Genomic DNA, 13588 nt, shown 5'->3' with positions numbered 1-13588 from the left:
CTGTTTACGAGTGCGTTGTGTGGAGGAAAAAAAAAAACGAAGCCCCTCTCCCCTCGGCGAAATCCGGCCAATTTTAGTTAGATTAAACACTTTATTTCTATTAAACCACTCGTTATTTATTACTTTGTCAATATATGGCGAATTATAAGAAATAAAACATTTTTTTTCAATCCAATATCCTGTTTCTGGTGTTTTTTTCAGAGAGTTGGAACGAATTAAATTGTTTCCCATTCATTTCAATGGGAAACTTTACCTCGAGTTACGAGTAACTTGTCATACGAGCTCAGTCCCGGAACGGATTAAGCTCGTATCTCGAGGTACCACTGTAGATAGAAATGATAAAGGAGCCCTTTCTGAGGGACAGTGGACCGCCATTCAAAAATTGAGACTTACTTATCCTCATGTTACAAATAATTCATTCATTTTTTGAACAGCTTAACCTCAAAAGGTTCGCGGGGGGTGCTGGAGCCTATCCGAGTGAACTACGTCCGGGGGGGGCACCTTGAATCGGCGGCCAGCCAGTCGCAGGGCACAAGGAGACAGAGGACAACCAATCATACCTTAGGGGAAATTTTGGGGTATCCAGTGAAAACCCACGCAAGCCCGAGGAGAACACACAAACTCCACACAGTGACTACCGACCTGGGATCGAACCTACAGCCCCAGAACTGCGAGGCCACTCGGCCATAATAACAAGACTATTCGCACATTGGAATATCTCACTTGATGGTGTAGTGGTTCACTCGCCTGAATTCGCAGCAGGAAAGTGGGATCGGTGATTGTGAGTGTATGAATGGTTGTCAGTCTTTAATGACTGGCGACCAGTCTCTAGTCTGCCTTTTGCCCAAATTCAAATGGGATAGACTCCAGTAACAACGCGACTCTTGTGAGGATAAGCGGTGTAGAAGATAAAGAATGAATATCTGACTTTTGGCCAACTTCAGGTTGTCAGGCCGGTTCCATTTGAGCAATTTCTTCATTAAACCAGTTTGGAGGAAATAAAGCTTGGTGGAGTCCATAAAACAAAGCTTTTGATAACAAAAGATAGTTAACCGCAATTATTTCATTACATAATATGGGTGGCAATTACTTTTATAAATAGAATTTTTTGTCATCTGACATTATATTTGTGGCATGATCTTAATGTGAGGGAACTGGAACAGCCAGTAAATTGGAAAAAGATGGTAACATTATGTAACAATTTGTCATTGAACACCCAGAATTGGCAGCCAGCCAATCACAGGGCACAAGGAGATGGGCGACCACTCATTCACACGCTGTTTTGGGGAAGTGGGAGGAAATCGGAGTACCCTGAGATAACCCACGCAAGCTTGGGGAGAACATGCAAACTCCACAGAAGACGGGGCGAACCTGGGATTGAACCCTTGATCTCAAAACTCAGAGGCCACCCCGCTAAACACCCGTTTGTATAATAATTTTTCAATAAAATAAATTCCTGACAAAGAAAAGTGGATTCTCTTTTTACAATAACGTGTATAGCAGCAGATTACATTGCAAATGCAGGACCTTCATGTGTATTTGTTTCAATTCAAATGCAAAACATGACAAAAGCTGAAGTTGTTTTTAAGCTTCCCCTGTTGGAAGGGAAAAGCCAGTTGTTCCAGTTCTACATCTTTCGACCTACTTTACCAGCATGCAAGCAGGTACTTTCCACATTTTGGAAAGAAGTTGTGGGACGTGCCGAGAGGAACATACGAACACACCAAAGTATATCTTTGCTCACCCTGCAATCAACTTCTTAATCAAATCGAGAAGGACATGCTTTGGTATCAGTGCTGAGGAGACTCCATTCACCATGAATAGGCGGCAGAGCTACTACGAGGGTTACTTGGAGAAGCGCTCCTTCAAAGATAAGGTAGAGAGAATCGTAATAATCTTTGTTTATGAAATCTATCATTGTATTTGTTCACGTATGTCACAAACAGTTGAAATGTGATTTGAAGGATTTTAAATGATCAGCAAAGAGTGAAGCAAATGCAACACTTTCTATAAAGGGCGTACTAGTCAAAACCTGTATTTCCGTGTAATTTTTATTCATCTTGAATGAATTTTGCAGCATTTGTGAGTTGTAATATGATTAAAAAAGTTACAATGATGATGCTGATGTTGTTGATATATCTGAATTTTGCTTTTTGGACAGGCAAATTTTGAAATTTAACACAATAATGTTTTGTAGTAAGTATCATTTTTCCTTAAATATTAGCTTATTACTTGCAATTTTGTCATTTTATTTCATGACAAAAGTCTTGTTAGCGCATTTGAGTTGTCAGTGGTTTTTATATGGGTTAATTCTTCTGTTTGAGGTTTAAGACAATACGTGGAAAATCACCACAACATCACGTAATCGATGATTTAATTTGATTTCGAATCACTTTGCGGACGTTTGCCAACTACTCGCACATTATAATTTGTCAACACATCATTCACACTGAGAAAAAAATATTTGAAGCACCTTGTGATGACTGTCTTGTAACTATCAAAAATCATCACCAAAAACAAGAGTTTTCTTGAGGAATTAAAGGGAATTTGTAACAGACTGACAGAATACGTACATGGTTTAAATATTGCTGATGACAAATGTAGGGTTAACCCATTTCAGGGCATTCAAACCAGCTCACTATCTTTAAAATTGTTTCACTAATTATAGCCATATGCTGCATCACTTTTCAGGTTGTATGGGGAAATTACACGTTTGCTGAGTGCCAGGAAAAGGAGAATGAATCGCTTGTTTACACACGAATATTATTCATAGTTCTAGTATGCTTTGTTTATTACGCAAACATGACAATGGGAACAATTGGAACAAAAATATCTGTCAAAATTGCAGTCATTTTTTTAATACCATGTCAAGTTATTTCTCCACAGCTTGTTACTACTAAAATTATACTTAGTGTAGCTCTAATCTTGATGAAAACATAATAATATTGTGTAAATATTGCAGTTACGCATGCTTTTCTCATATTTCATTGTACGTCAATGTTTGAAAATCTTGAAAAAACAAACATATGTTATTGTTTCATATAGTCAGTAAGTCTTAATATATTTTTATTGAGTTATTTTTAAATGTATTTACAAATGTAATCAAAAAAGGGGAAAGCATTACTTTTTGTCTTTTAATCTTTTTGTATGAAAAAGGAAAACTACATATATTTTTCCCAATTTATTTATTTACGTTTACAACTAAAAGAGGAAAAACAGGAACCATTTTTTTTATTTTTCTGGATTTTTGACCAAATATTTTGGGCTTAAAAACAAAGAGAAAAAAAACGTAGAATATTTTTTATGCTTTTGTTGATCTGCTGTGTTTTGGCAAAATGCCATGAAACAAAACTGGAACGACTGTCTTGTCAATGCAACGTGGCATCAAGCCAAAACTAGCTGTCACATAAATCTATCTGAAAACAATATCAGTGGAAAAATGTGACGTAATTATTCCATATCATCGATTATATTTCCTTTTGTTGAGTTACATCATGACCTCCATACTTTCCCTCACCTCGTGTCTTGTAGAAATCTCGCAAAATGTGGACTTGTCTGAGCGGCAACACGCTGTATTTCTACAACGACAAGAGAGACTCTGACGTAAGTAACATTTAAATGAAATCACGGCTTCCCAAATATTAATACCGTTACTGTTTCAACAGCCCACTGAAAAGTTGGACCTTAACGGCCTCGTCACCATCGCGGATGACAACACGTTGGATCACAACTTGGACGTAGCCAAACTGAACCTTCAGACCCAAGAGGGCATCGTCAAAATCTGCGTGAGGGGAAGATTTACAGATACATAAGTTTAAAAGAAAAAACATTAAAGTGCATTTGACGGAAACCTTTTTTCATAATCAGGCACCGAACGCAGAGAATCGAGAGTTCTGGAAGGGCCTGATTCAATCTGTCGCCGAGGTTGGTTCTGGAACCCGTTCTTAGTATTGTCCCGTCTTCGTTGGTTTTTATAGCGGTGTCGCGTATGCGTTGCAGCTGTCTGTGCCATCCATGCTAAACCTGCTGCCGGGCCAGATACGCATTCTGGAAGATGTAGTGGAAAAAGAGAAAGAGAGACTACGCCATGTTCAACAGCATTCTCCGGTTCCAGGCAATGACCTCTCACCCGACATGCCCAAGTAAGTACTGTACTAAGTACAGTAATCCCTCAAATATCACGGCTTCACTACATCACGTTTTTTTTCTGGAAGAATTTTTTGGGGGTTTATTACATTTTTTAAAGTTAAAAAAAGTGAAAATCCATGCTGAAATTCGCAATCGAAGCCACTCCCCTATCCTCCGCTTGCTACTAGAACTCAGCACTGACGTAAAAAAAAAATAGTAATAATATATATATTTTTTAAATAAGGGTGACCCTAATTCACGGTTTTTCATTTATCGCTGCTTTGTAAAAGCCTTGAAATAAAGGTATGTATCTATATTAGCCTGTTATCAAAATGACTACATTGGGTACAAATACATCATGAGAATTCATGATTAAATATTTATTTTCCCTCATGAGACTGCTTTGTTGTACGAAATTTATCTTCCTTACAATATTAATGAATTATGTTTCATTGCTTTGATGACATTTAAAAAAATGCAATGAAGAAATACAATTTTTAATATCAGTTTTGTATGGGGGATTCGACAAAACAACAAATGGAACGTATATAACATGCCCCCTTCACCATCTGTGAACACACACACACACACACACACACACACACACACACACACACACACACACCAACTTCGAAAAGGAAGACAACTAATTTTTCTCCTTGAAGAAGGACGAAGCATTAAAATGTCAGACTGTACTGCACTGCACACCTCCTCTCCCAATCGGTGTATTTTATGTTGGCACAGTATTTAAACAACAATTAAAACTCATTCATAGTATACTCGAAAGCCACTTAGTCTACACACTCAATAAGTCACGACAGGCTTTCCCACGAACAGTGAAATTGGCTTCTCCCTTTTATCTGTCTGTGAATGTTTTGCAAATTACCGCGCCAGCAATTTGTCGCTTGCATTGTCAAGCCGCAACAACACGGCACAATTATTCTAGTTTCGATTGTACTTGTACGACAGACACGGTCGCAGTTTGGGTCCATGTTAACGTGTGCAATATAAATCGACTGATTATTTTTTTCACACCAATTTTTACACTTTTGCTGCAGATATCAGTTATCGGCTCCAAATATCGGTTAACGGCCTCCTCTAGTTACTAATAATCGGTATTGGTCTAGAATAACTCATATCGGTTGATCTTTCGTATGCAGGTGTTACAGGTCTGCCTTTTGGATTGGATTGGATAACTTTATTCATCCCGTATTCGGGAAATTTCATTGTGACAGTAGCATACCTGTCAACCTCTGCCGATAACTGCCCTTATAAATGATTATGATTCCCCTTACAAACCCCCAAAAAACCTTACAAACACCGTACGACCGATAACTGCCCTTATAAATGATTATGATTCCCCTTACGAACCCCCAAAAAATCCTTACAAACACCGTACGACTCGTACGGTGTTTGTAAGGTTTTTTGGGGGTTTGTAAGGGGAATCATAATCATTTATAAGGGCAGTTATCGGCAGAGGTTGACAGGTATGCAGTAGCAAGAAAAGGCATAGTTATAAGTTAGACAGTACAGTCGCAAAGGCTGCAGAACAACAAAGCAAAAGCAAAAAGTACAAAGCAAATCAAAGTAAATGGGATCAGTAAGAATCACCAAGTCGAATCATTAAGACAGAAAAGCAGCAAAAACTCAAAACGAGCAAGAGTGGACGGAGCTACCGCCACCGGCTGCCACTTGAACGGCGCCATCTTGGTTGCGGTAGCAAAGACGGATACAGACTCAAAAAGACGTTGTAAAGTTGGACAAAACTGGAACCACACACAGGAAGTGGCAGAAAGAAGCCAGGCTAACAGAACAAGGAAAGTTGTAAAAACATTAAAGTAAAAAGTATAACGTACAAAGTAAAGTAAAAAGGAATGTATTAAGAAATATTAAAATGTAATTAAAAAAAGATAGAAGGGCTGTAAAACACGAAAAACACAAGAGTGTACAGAGCTACTGCCACTGGCTCCCGCGTGAACGGTGCCATCTTGGATCTTTGGATTTTATTGCTTTCTATCTTCACGTTGCTTGCTAGCATACCCATTGTTAGCATGTTAGCAATCTTTAGTAATGGATTTGGTCCATCCCATAGCTGTTTCCACCCGGTGAGCCGCGTGGAGGCCGAGCTTTTGCTGGAGAAAGAGAACAGCCGAGGAAACCTGCTGCTGAGGCGAAGTCGAAGCGGCAACGGTTTTGCCATCAGCACCAGAGAAGAGATGAACAGGTATGTCGACATTCTGCCCCACGCCTCAGTGATAGTATCGTCTATATTAATAACCCGATTGTCGTGCCTTGTCGCACCGTTAGGCCAATCTTCAAACATTACCACGTGAGTCCCACGCAGGACGACCGCTTCAGCATTGACGTGGATGATCCTGTAAGTCCGCTCTTGAAACTTGTCTTCAATAGCTGACTGGAGAAAAGCAAAGGGTTATTTTCCATTCTAAAGAAAGGTTCAACAATGTGTGAGGAATTAGGATAGGGTTAGGCAAATTATGGGTTGTGCCTCACGCATTTCTTTTAGCCAACACGTGTTTTGTTTTTTTCACTTTCACCACTTTCGATCCAAAATCGAGTGTTTTTTTAATCGATTTTTAGCTCTACAGTACAGATGACTTGGAATAAGACATGCTTGCAATGTTTGTCTCTGTATTGTGCTAGGGAAAAGCAGAGAATTATTGGTCTGGCTGGTTTGCGTGTACTGGAAAAATTGACCCAAAGTTGTAAAAGGCTACCCTCAAATTTAGCGACCATGCCTAGATGAATCATTTTTTTTAAGGAGCTGAAACGAAAACTAACACTTGATCTTCACCTTGATATGAAGCACCAATGGAAGTAACTGCTCGTTAGATGTAAAATGAGGCCGTTAAATGTGCCGAACTTAGTAATGGGTTGTTTTTGAGAATGCACTCAAGTGTCCAAAATCGAGGGTTTTTATCGATTCTTAGCCATTGACCTGGAAAAAGATAGGCTTAAAATGTTTGCCTCTTCACAGTGCTTTAAATAAACAAAGTAATTTTTGTCTAAAAGTTTCACATGTACCGAAAAAAAGAGCCAAAAGTTGCACTTTTTGACCTTAAAACTGCAACTCCCAGTTAGAAAAATCGATTTATTTTGAAAAACTGGGGTCCAAATTAAAAAATCGAGCGCAGTAACATCCTAGAGCCATAAATTTGCAATTTTTTTTGTCCAAAAACACATTCAAATCGGACGTACGGTGTTCTCTCCATTATGTCCGACGTTAACGGACAAACACTAAAACACACACATTCTCAGAAATAGTCATATGTATAGATATTAAACAGTGGTCACTACAATGGCTAGTTATTCAAAAGTTGCCACTTAAGACATTTGCGACTTTTTTGTCATTGAAAAAATTATCTATACGCAATTATAATAATTTCATTGTGTATGATGTTCATAAAAACTAAATGAAGGGAGTAACAAGTAACACTGTATAGTTGTTGCTTTGTTTTCATTGTATTTAACTTGCAATTCATTTAAAGCAACAGCCCGCTAATGCTCATATTTGATCACTTTTGACGACGTTAGACATCCAATCCATTTTGCCCGGGAGAGTTGGCAGCAAACAAAATGACATCATCAGCAAGCAATGGGTTAAATGAGTGTCTTTCTATAGTCCCAAAAAAATCTTAAATTTATTTAAGAAAATTAATGTAGCAAAAAAACTGGAAATGTTGACAGAGACCCTTATTCATAACCAATAATCTATTTTAAGAGAAAAATTAGCTTGAATCAAATGCATTGCATGACAATTGTTCATGGTGTTTTTGTCTCAGCCATTTTGGACTGCTTAATTAAACACAAACGATGAGTGACGCGGGTTTGTGTATAATTGCAGGTTTTATGTACCTCATTGCACGAAGTTGTCAATTACTTCTTGGAAGCCACAGAAGGAGCTCTGGAGACTCTGGTGAGGGAGGAAACCTACGAGAAAAATATTTGTAAGTACTCTCCAGGCTTTACCTTGTGCAGCCTCGCTTTCTCTTTATGACTTGATTTTTGGGGGGTTTGTAGATTACGTGAGCTCGGATAATGAAAATGGAGAGAGGAGAGTACGTGGTGCCAATTCCTCCATGCATGCCCCACCGCAAGGGTTTCACCCTAAACAAGGTACAAAGAGAAGGAAACACACGTTTATATCAATAAAATAAGAAAAAAACGTTAAAAAGAACCTCTGTTAACACCACATATAGTTTCTTAAATTTTTTTGACAGAAAAACTACAATCAAATAAAATCTAATGTGTCTCTTCATTTAATATATTTAGTGTTTCACTTCAGTTCACTTTCAAAAAAAAATCTAAATAAAATAACATTTTTTTAAAAAAATATTAAACTGTTCGTCTCTTTTCCCACAATGCAAATCTCGTGTTAGATTTGTTTCTGGCAAAAACATGTCAAATAAAGCATTTTCCCTGATCAAGTTTTATACAAAAAAAATGTTTAACTTGGAAATAAATTCATTCTTTAAAGGAGCAACTTTGCCTCTTCTAAAATGATCCCAAGAAAACAAAGCAGTTACAAATTCTGTACGAAAAATAAAATTCTAATCAAATCCAGCACTAATAAAAACGTGAGGGACCAAAAACCCACACAAAAAAACGTCCTTTGTGATAAAATCACTCTAAAAAGAAAACACACCAAAGCCATCCTTTAAAAACAAAATATCTGTTTCTGCAAAACATTGCGCATAACAACTGATTGCTGTTATGATTGTGTTTGTATTTGGACTGAAAATCTCGTCACCGATTGACAGCTGGGCAGACTAATGATACGTTTATTTTCCAAAACAGCTTTATCAAAATTGCCAAGTGGAGAGGAAGAAGACAATGTCTATGTGAACGAGAACAGTGAGTATCTGTCGTCTCTCAGTCGCCTTTAACGGGTTTGCCTTCATTTTTCTTCTCATCTTGACTTACCTCCTTCAATCTCAACAGTTCACGAGAATTCCACCGTGGAGCCGTCCCCAGGTGAGTTTCATCATTTTTATTTTCCATCCAGATCTTTTTTCATCAAGAAGAGTCCTTTTCTGACCTCTGACCTCATGACCTCGAAATGTCATGGCATTTCATCTGAAAAACACCTTTAATAATCTCTTTATTCATTTTTAATTTGTCTTAAAGGCAAACACCCAAACAAAAACAAAGGACAGACTTTCAAAGGTAATCAAGCCAATTAAAATGACTAAAAAGAGAAATACACTCGAGAAATGGCCAATCATAACATTAGATGACCTAAGATTTTTACATTTATTTTTGACGTTGAAAGACGTCCAAGTTATTTGAACTAGAAGGACTGATTGTGAATGCTCACGTTTCAGTGCCATTGACTGTGCATGGTGTCCAATCCATTCTCCCAGTCGAAATAGATTGGACGCCATTAAGGGTTCAACGTAAAAAACGACATAGTATAAAAAGGCTTTTTTTCTTAAAAAAACGACCATGTATAGTAAGGGTATTTTTTCTTAGGGTCTCAGGGTCATTTTTTTCAGTGTACAGGCAGAACGACTGATTGTGAATACTCACACTTGAGTGCCATTGACTGTGCGTGGGGTCCAATCCATTCTCCCAGTCAAAATAGATTGGATGCCATTAAGGGTTAAACGTACACAATGAAAGGGCTCAACTCAGTTCACTTCTACGGAATCTTTGGTAACAATGCTTCAATTTAATGTCATTTTATCTCTCCCCAGAACCAGAAACCAAAGAGGTAGCTGGGAAATTGGCCAAAGCGCCAATACAAGAAACCAAAAAGACGGCTCGGAAATTGGCCAAAACGCCAACGCCGGACACCAAAACAACGGCTGGGAAATTGGCCAAAGTGCCAACGCCGGACACCAAAACAACGGCTGGGAAATTGGCCAAAGCACCAACGCCGGACACCAAAACAACGGCTGGGAAATTGGCCAAAGCGCCAACGCCGGACACCAAAACAACGGCTGGGAAATCGCCAAAAGCTTTGACGGCAGATGCAAAAACGCCGACCCCTGCCCCTCGCAAAACTCAGCCGCCGACAACGTCGTCCACCCTCAAGGCCTCACCCTCCAAGGACAACAAAATGAAGCACCAGACAGAGGCCAACCAAAACGGTACGTCTTTTATCGCTATGGAAATGTAGACGAGGCGCTTGTTGCGAAGCCAGCGCTTCTTCGCGCATTTTCAAAATAAAACATGACGCTCTCTGGAGGGAGGCGTGTATTTTTTATTCCGAAATTCAATTTCATATGAATAAACACTCACCCCAAAAACGTTCACAGTAAGATTTGCGCCCAAAAGTGGTTTTCATTTGTTTTTTTCACATCAGTTTTCTTTCAGATCTTTCAAAAGCAATTAGAAAAGAGCCAATGTTTGGGGGAAATCATCGAAAGCACTTGAAGTATCGCTGAAATTTCTATTTTTGATTCGGACTCGCAAACAGCTTCATTTCAAGTTCTTGGCACGCCAAAAAAATTTGACACATTTTTTGGCACGCCAAAATAATTTGACACATATTTTGGCACATGAACGACTCCGTGTAAAAATACAATGACGTTGTCAATGAACCTCCATCTTTGTCATTTCAGCGACCATCTCAGAACTCAAGCAAAAGTTCGAGAGGAACCCAAAGTGACCCCCGCGACCTCCGCAACCTATCAATGTGAACGTCTCCGACGGCACGCCCGCCGCCACGACTACCAACTGCACTTTTCCGCCTCCCTGACGGTAGTTGATGTCCCTCACACGTCTACGAGCTGCTGCTGTTAGCTTTTGTACATATGTACATACGTATGTATCAAATAATGCTGCCACCTGATAGTGTAGTGGCTCATTCGCCTGACTTCGTTGTGGACAAGCGCGGGATCGATTCCCGCTTGGGCGTGTACGGCCGATTGGTCGCCGGTCTTTTGGTCCCCCGGACCGCGACAATGGGCGACCAAAAGACCGACGTCAAAACAAGGTAAAACAACACGGTCTACGCATCAATAAAAGCCAACAATGGTCATGCGCAGTATCACTGAGCCGACGTGTGAGTGTATAAGAGTTTGTATGTACATGAGTTGTCCCCTTAGGAAGGGACGTCAGTCAGAGTCTTCACAAGTTCTCCAACAAAAAACAATAAAAGTCCGGGAAATTTTGAGCTTTTCTTTAGCCTAATAATTACTAGGGCATTAAGTATGACTAAATAGTCATTCGCAGTTTGTATTTAGGGAATTTGAGCAACGATTTAAATGGTAATTATCAATAACCTTCCGGGCGACCAAAAGACCGGGGACCAATCGACCGTGTACCCCGCTTGGGATAGGCTCCGGCAACCTCTGCACGGAATGGCAGATGAGAGAATGAAATTATGCCCATGTATTATTTGATTGTTTTGTTGTTGAATTGTTGGACTGTATATATAAATAAATTTCTAAATTGAGAAATTCACTTCTAATTGTGCCTGATTTCTTCATTTAGGCAATTTGTAGACAACAAAAACAGAGATGACAAAGTTAATTCAGTAGGTATTAATGAGAAATGATCTTAGAAATTTTAAATTCATTCGGCTGTCAAGGACAGCAGAAGACATCCAAAGGGCCAAAGAAAGTGATTGGCAAGTGAACCTTTTAAAAACAATTCAAATGTTCTTACTACAATTATTAAGAGAAATCTACCTTTGCATAGTTCATAATTCTTCGTATTTCACCTTACACGTAGTTTAGAAGAAGAATAAAACCTATAAAATGTCAGATTCCAAATTGGTTGAGGTGAAGTCCAGGTTTTTTTTAGTTTTAGTTTTAGTCCAATCCTCAAATGTATGATAATTATCCAATCTTGGCACATTATTTTGAAATTAAAAGATGTAAAAGGAATCCAAGAAAGGGTAATTACAGCTCCACCATAGCAAAACTATTTGTTACTTGATAAGATGATGAAATCAAAGTTGGAAAGCAGACCAGATAGCAGATCTGCTTGCAGCTTCAATATTCACCTTTCATATTTTTGCCTCAATAAAGCTCTTTCAAAACTTTACAAAACCAAGTATTTATATATAAAAAACAATAACAACAACAATGAGACTTCTTGACTGCAATTGACACTAATAGATAATAACTGGCAGTGAATAGTCGGACATCCGTTGCATCTATCATTTTTCCTGTAAATTCTATTTTTGTGCAAATAAATGTTTAATTTTGTTGTGCCAAGCAAAATGATGCGATATTTTTAAAAGTTTGACGCGATACCTTACGACAAAAATAGCAAAATATTACCTGTGATGCCATGTTTTAGAAAACAGCTTAAATTAAAACTAAAACCATCAAACAATGATAAAAAAACGTGTTATTACTACCACTATTATTTCATTAAATGTATTTTTGGAATACCTTTAATACTGAAAATGATGTTGCAGCCATAAGCTTTTATAATTTTTATCATTGTAAAAAACTACGATGTTAATAAAAATGATCCTAAATTGAATACTGGACCTTTTCTGTAATATTTAACTCATTGCATGCCATTGACGCCAGCAGACGTCCAATTAATTCCAACCGTAAAGACGCGCTTTTAATGCTCACATATGAATGTTAATTTGCCCCTCTTTGTCAAAATAGATTGGACATCCACCATAGTCAATGACTTAATTGACTCATTTATTAATGGATTCAATTTTCTTCCATTGTCAAGAATAGACGGACGGAGACAATTTTTTATTACTTCACTAGTTGGGGACAGTTGAATATTTCAAAGTATTTACAGCAGGTGTTGTGGAATTTGGTTAGCGTGCGAAGAAAACAAAACTCATATAATCCCTGCAGGGTGCTTTTTAAAGTATCTACACAAACATTTTTTCCAGGCCCATAAAGAAAGGGGAATAAGTGAGTGAGGTCAAAGCGGGTCAACACGTGAAAAAACGCTTGCACACGTACACAAACAAATCCAGCATTCTACTCCGCTTTCGCACACCCAACAGTTTACCGACACGCCACTTTAACGCCCACATGCGGACAAATCTTGTGCATTAATAAGAAGGAATGACGTTGGATGAGATGACTATTGTTTTTTTAAGCGTCCCTTCTTGAAAAGACATACAATGCCTCAAATCCTCAGACAAACCCTGAAGCTACAAGGAAACGATGGTGAGCCCGATAAGCATAAAAGATTGACTAAAGCCCCTTTTACACTGCCTGGAAGAGAGAATTTTCCACCTTAGGTTGGTTTCAGATATGTGAGACAAATTCAGGTTTTTCTAGATGTGGGTCCACGTGACAACGTAAGATAGGAGTGTTATTTGGTGGCAATAAACCACTCGTTTCACAGTAAATAGCACTTGGAAATCAGTATAATATTCATCATAATGGTCATAAAAAGTTTGAGGATAGCGGTCCAAGTAGCAGTTTCATACCTGTCAACCTCTGCCGATAACTGCCCTTATAAATGATTATGATTCCCCTTACAAACCCCCCAAAAACCTTACAAA

The 13588-nt window shown here is 38.5% G+C and overlaps 1 protein-coding gene and 1 long non-coding RNA gene across 2 annotated transcripts; one reads left to right on the top strand and one right to left on the bottom strand.

The window, feature by feature from the left end:
* Nucleotides 1–1689: 1689 nt before the first annotated feature.
* Nucleotides 1690–11556, top strand: LOC144078993 (signal-transducing adaptor protein 1-like). Its single transcript, XM_077607499.1, has 13 exons — nt 1690–1876; nt 3532–3603; nt 3666–3785; nt 3868–3924; nt 4000–4142; nt 6221–6352; nt 6436–6505; nt 7991–8093; nt 8167–8262; nt 8944–9000; nt 9088–9120; nt 9843–10238; nt 10713–11556. Exons 1-13 carry the CDS (start codon nt 1817–1819, stop codon nt 10757–10759), a joined length of 1386 nt encoding a protein of 461 aa, XP_077463625.1. The 5' UTR covers nt 1690–1816; the 3' UTR covers nt 10760–11556.
* On the bottom strand, nt 6397–13555 carry LOC144078994 (uncharacterized). The gene is made up of 3 exons (XR_013301378.1): nt 9070–13555; nt 8002–8253; nt 6397–6541 (listed from the first exon to the last, which is right to left on the bottom strand). It is a non-coding gene; the product is annotated as an uncharacterized LOC144078994 (long non-coding RNA).
* Nucleotides 13556–13588: the final 33 nt, after the last annotated feature.

Source organism: Stigmatopora argus, chromosome 8 (genome assembly GCF_051989625.1).
Source record: "Stigmatopora argus isolate UIUO_Sarg chromosome 8, RoL_Sarg_1.0, whole genome shotgun sequence".
Lineage (NCBI taxonomy): Eukaryota > Metazoa > Chordata > Actinopteri > Syngnathiformes > Syngnathidae > Stigmatopora > Stigmatopora argus.
Note: the sequence above shows the minus strand (reverse complement) of the source record. Positions and strands in the feature narration are given on the sequence as shown.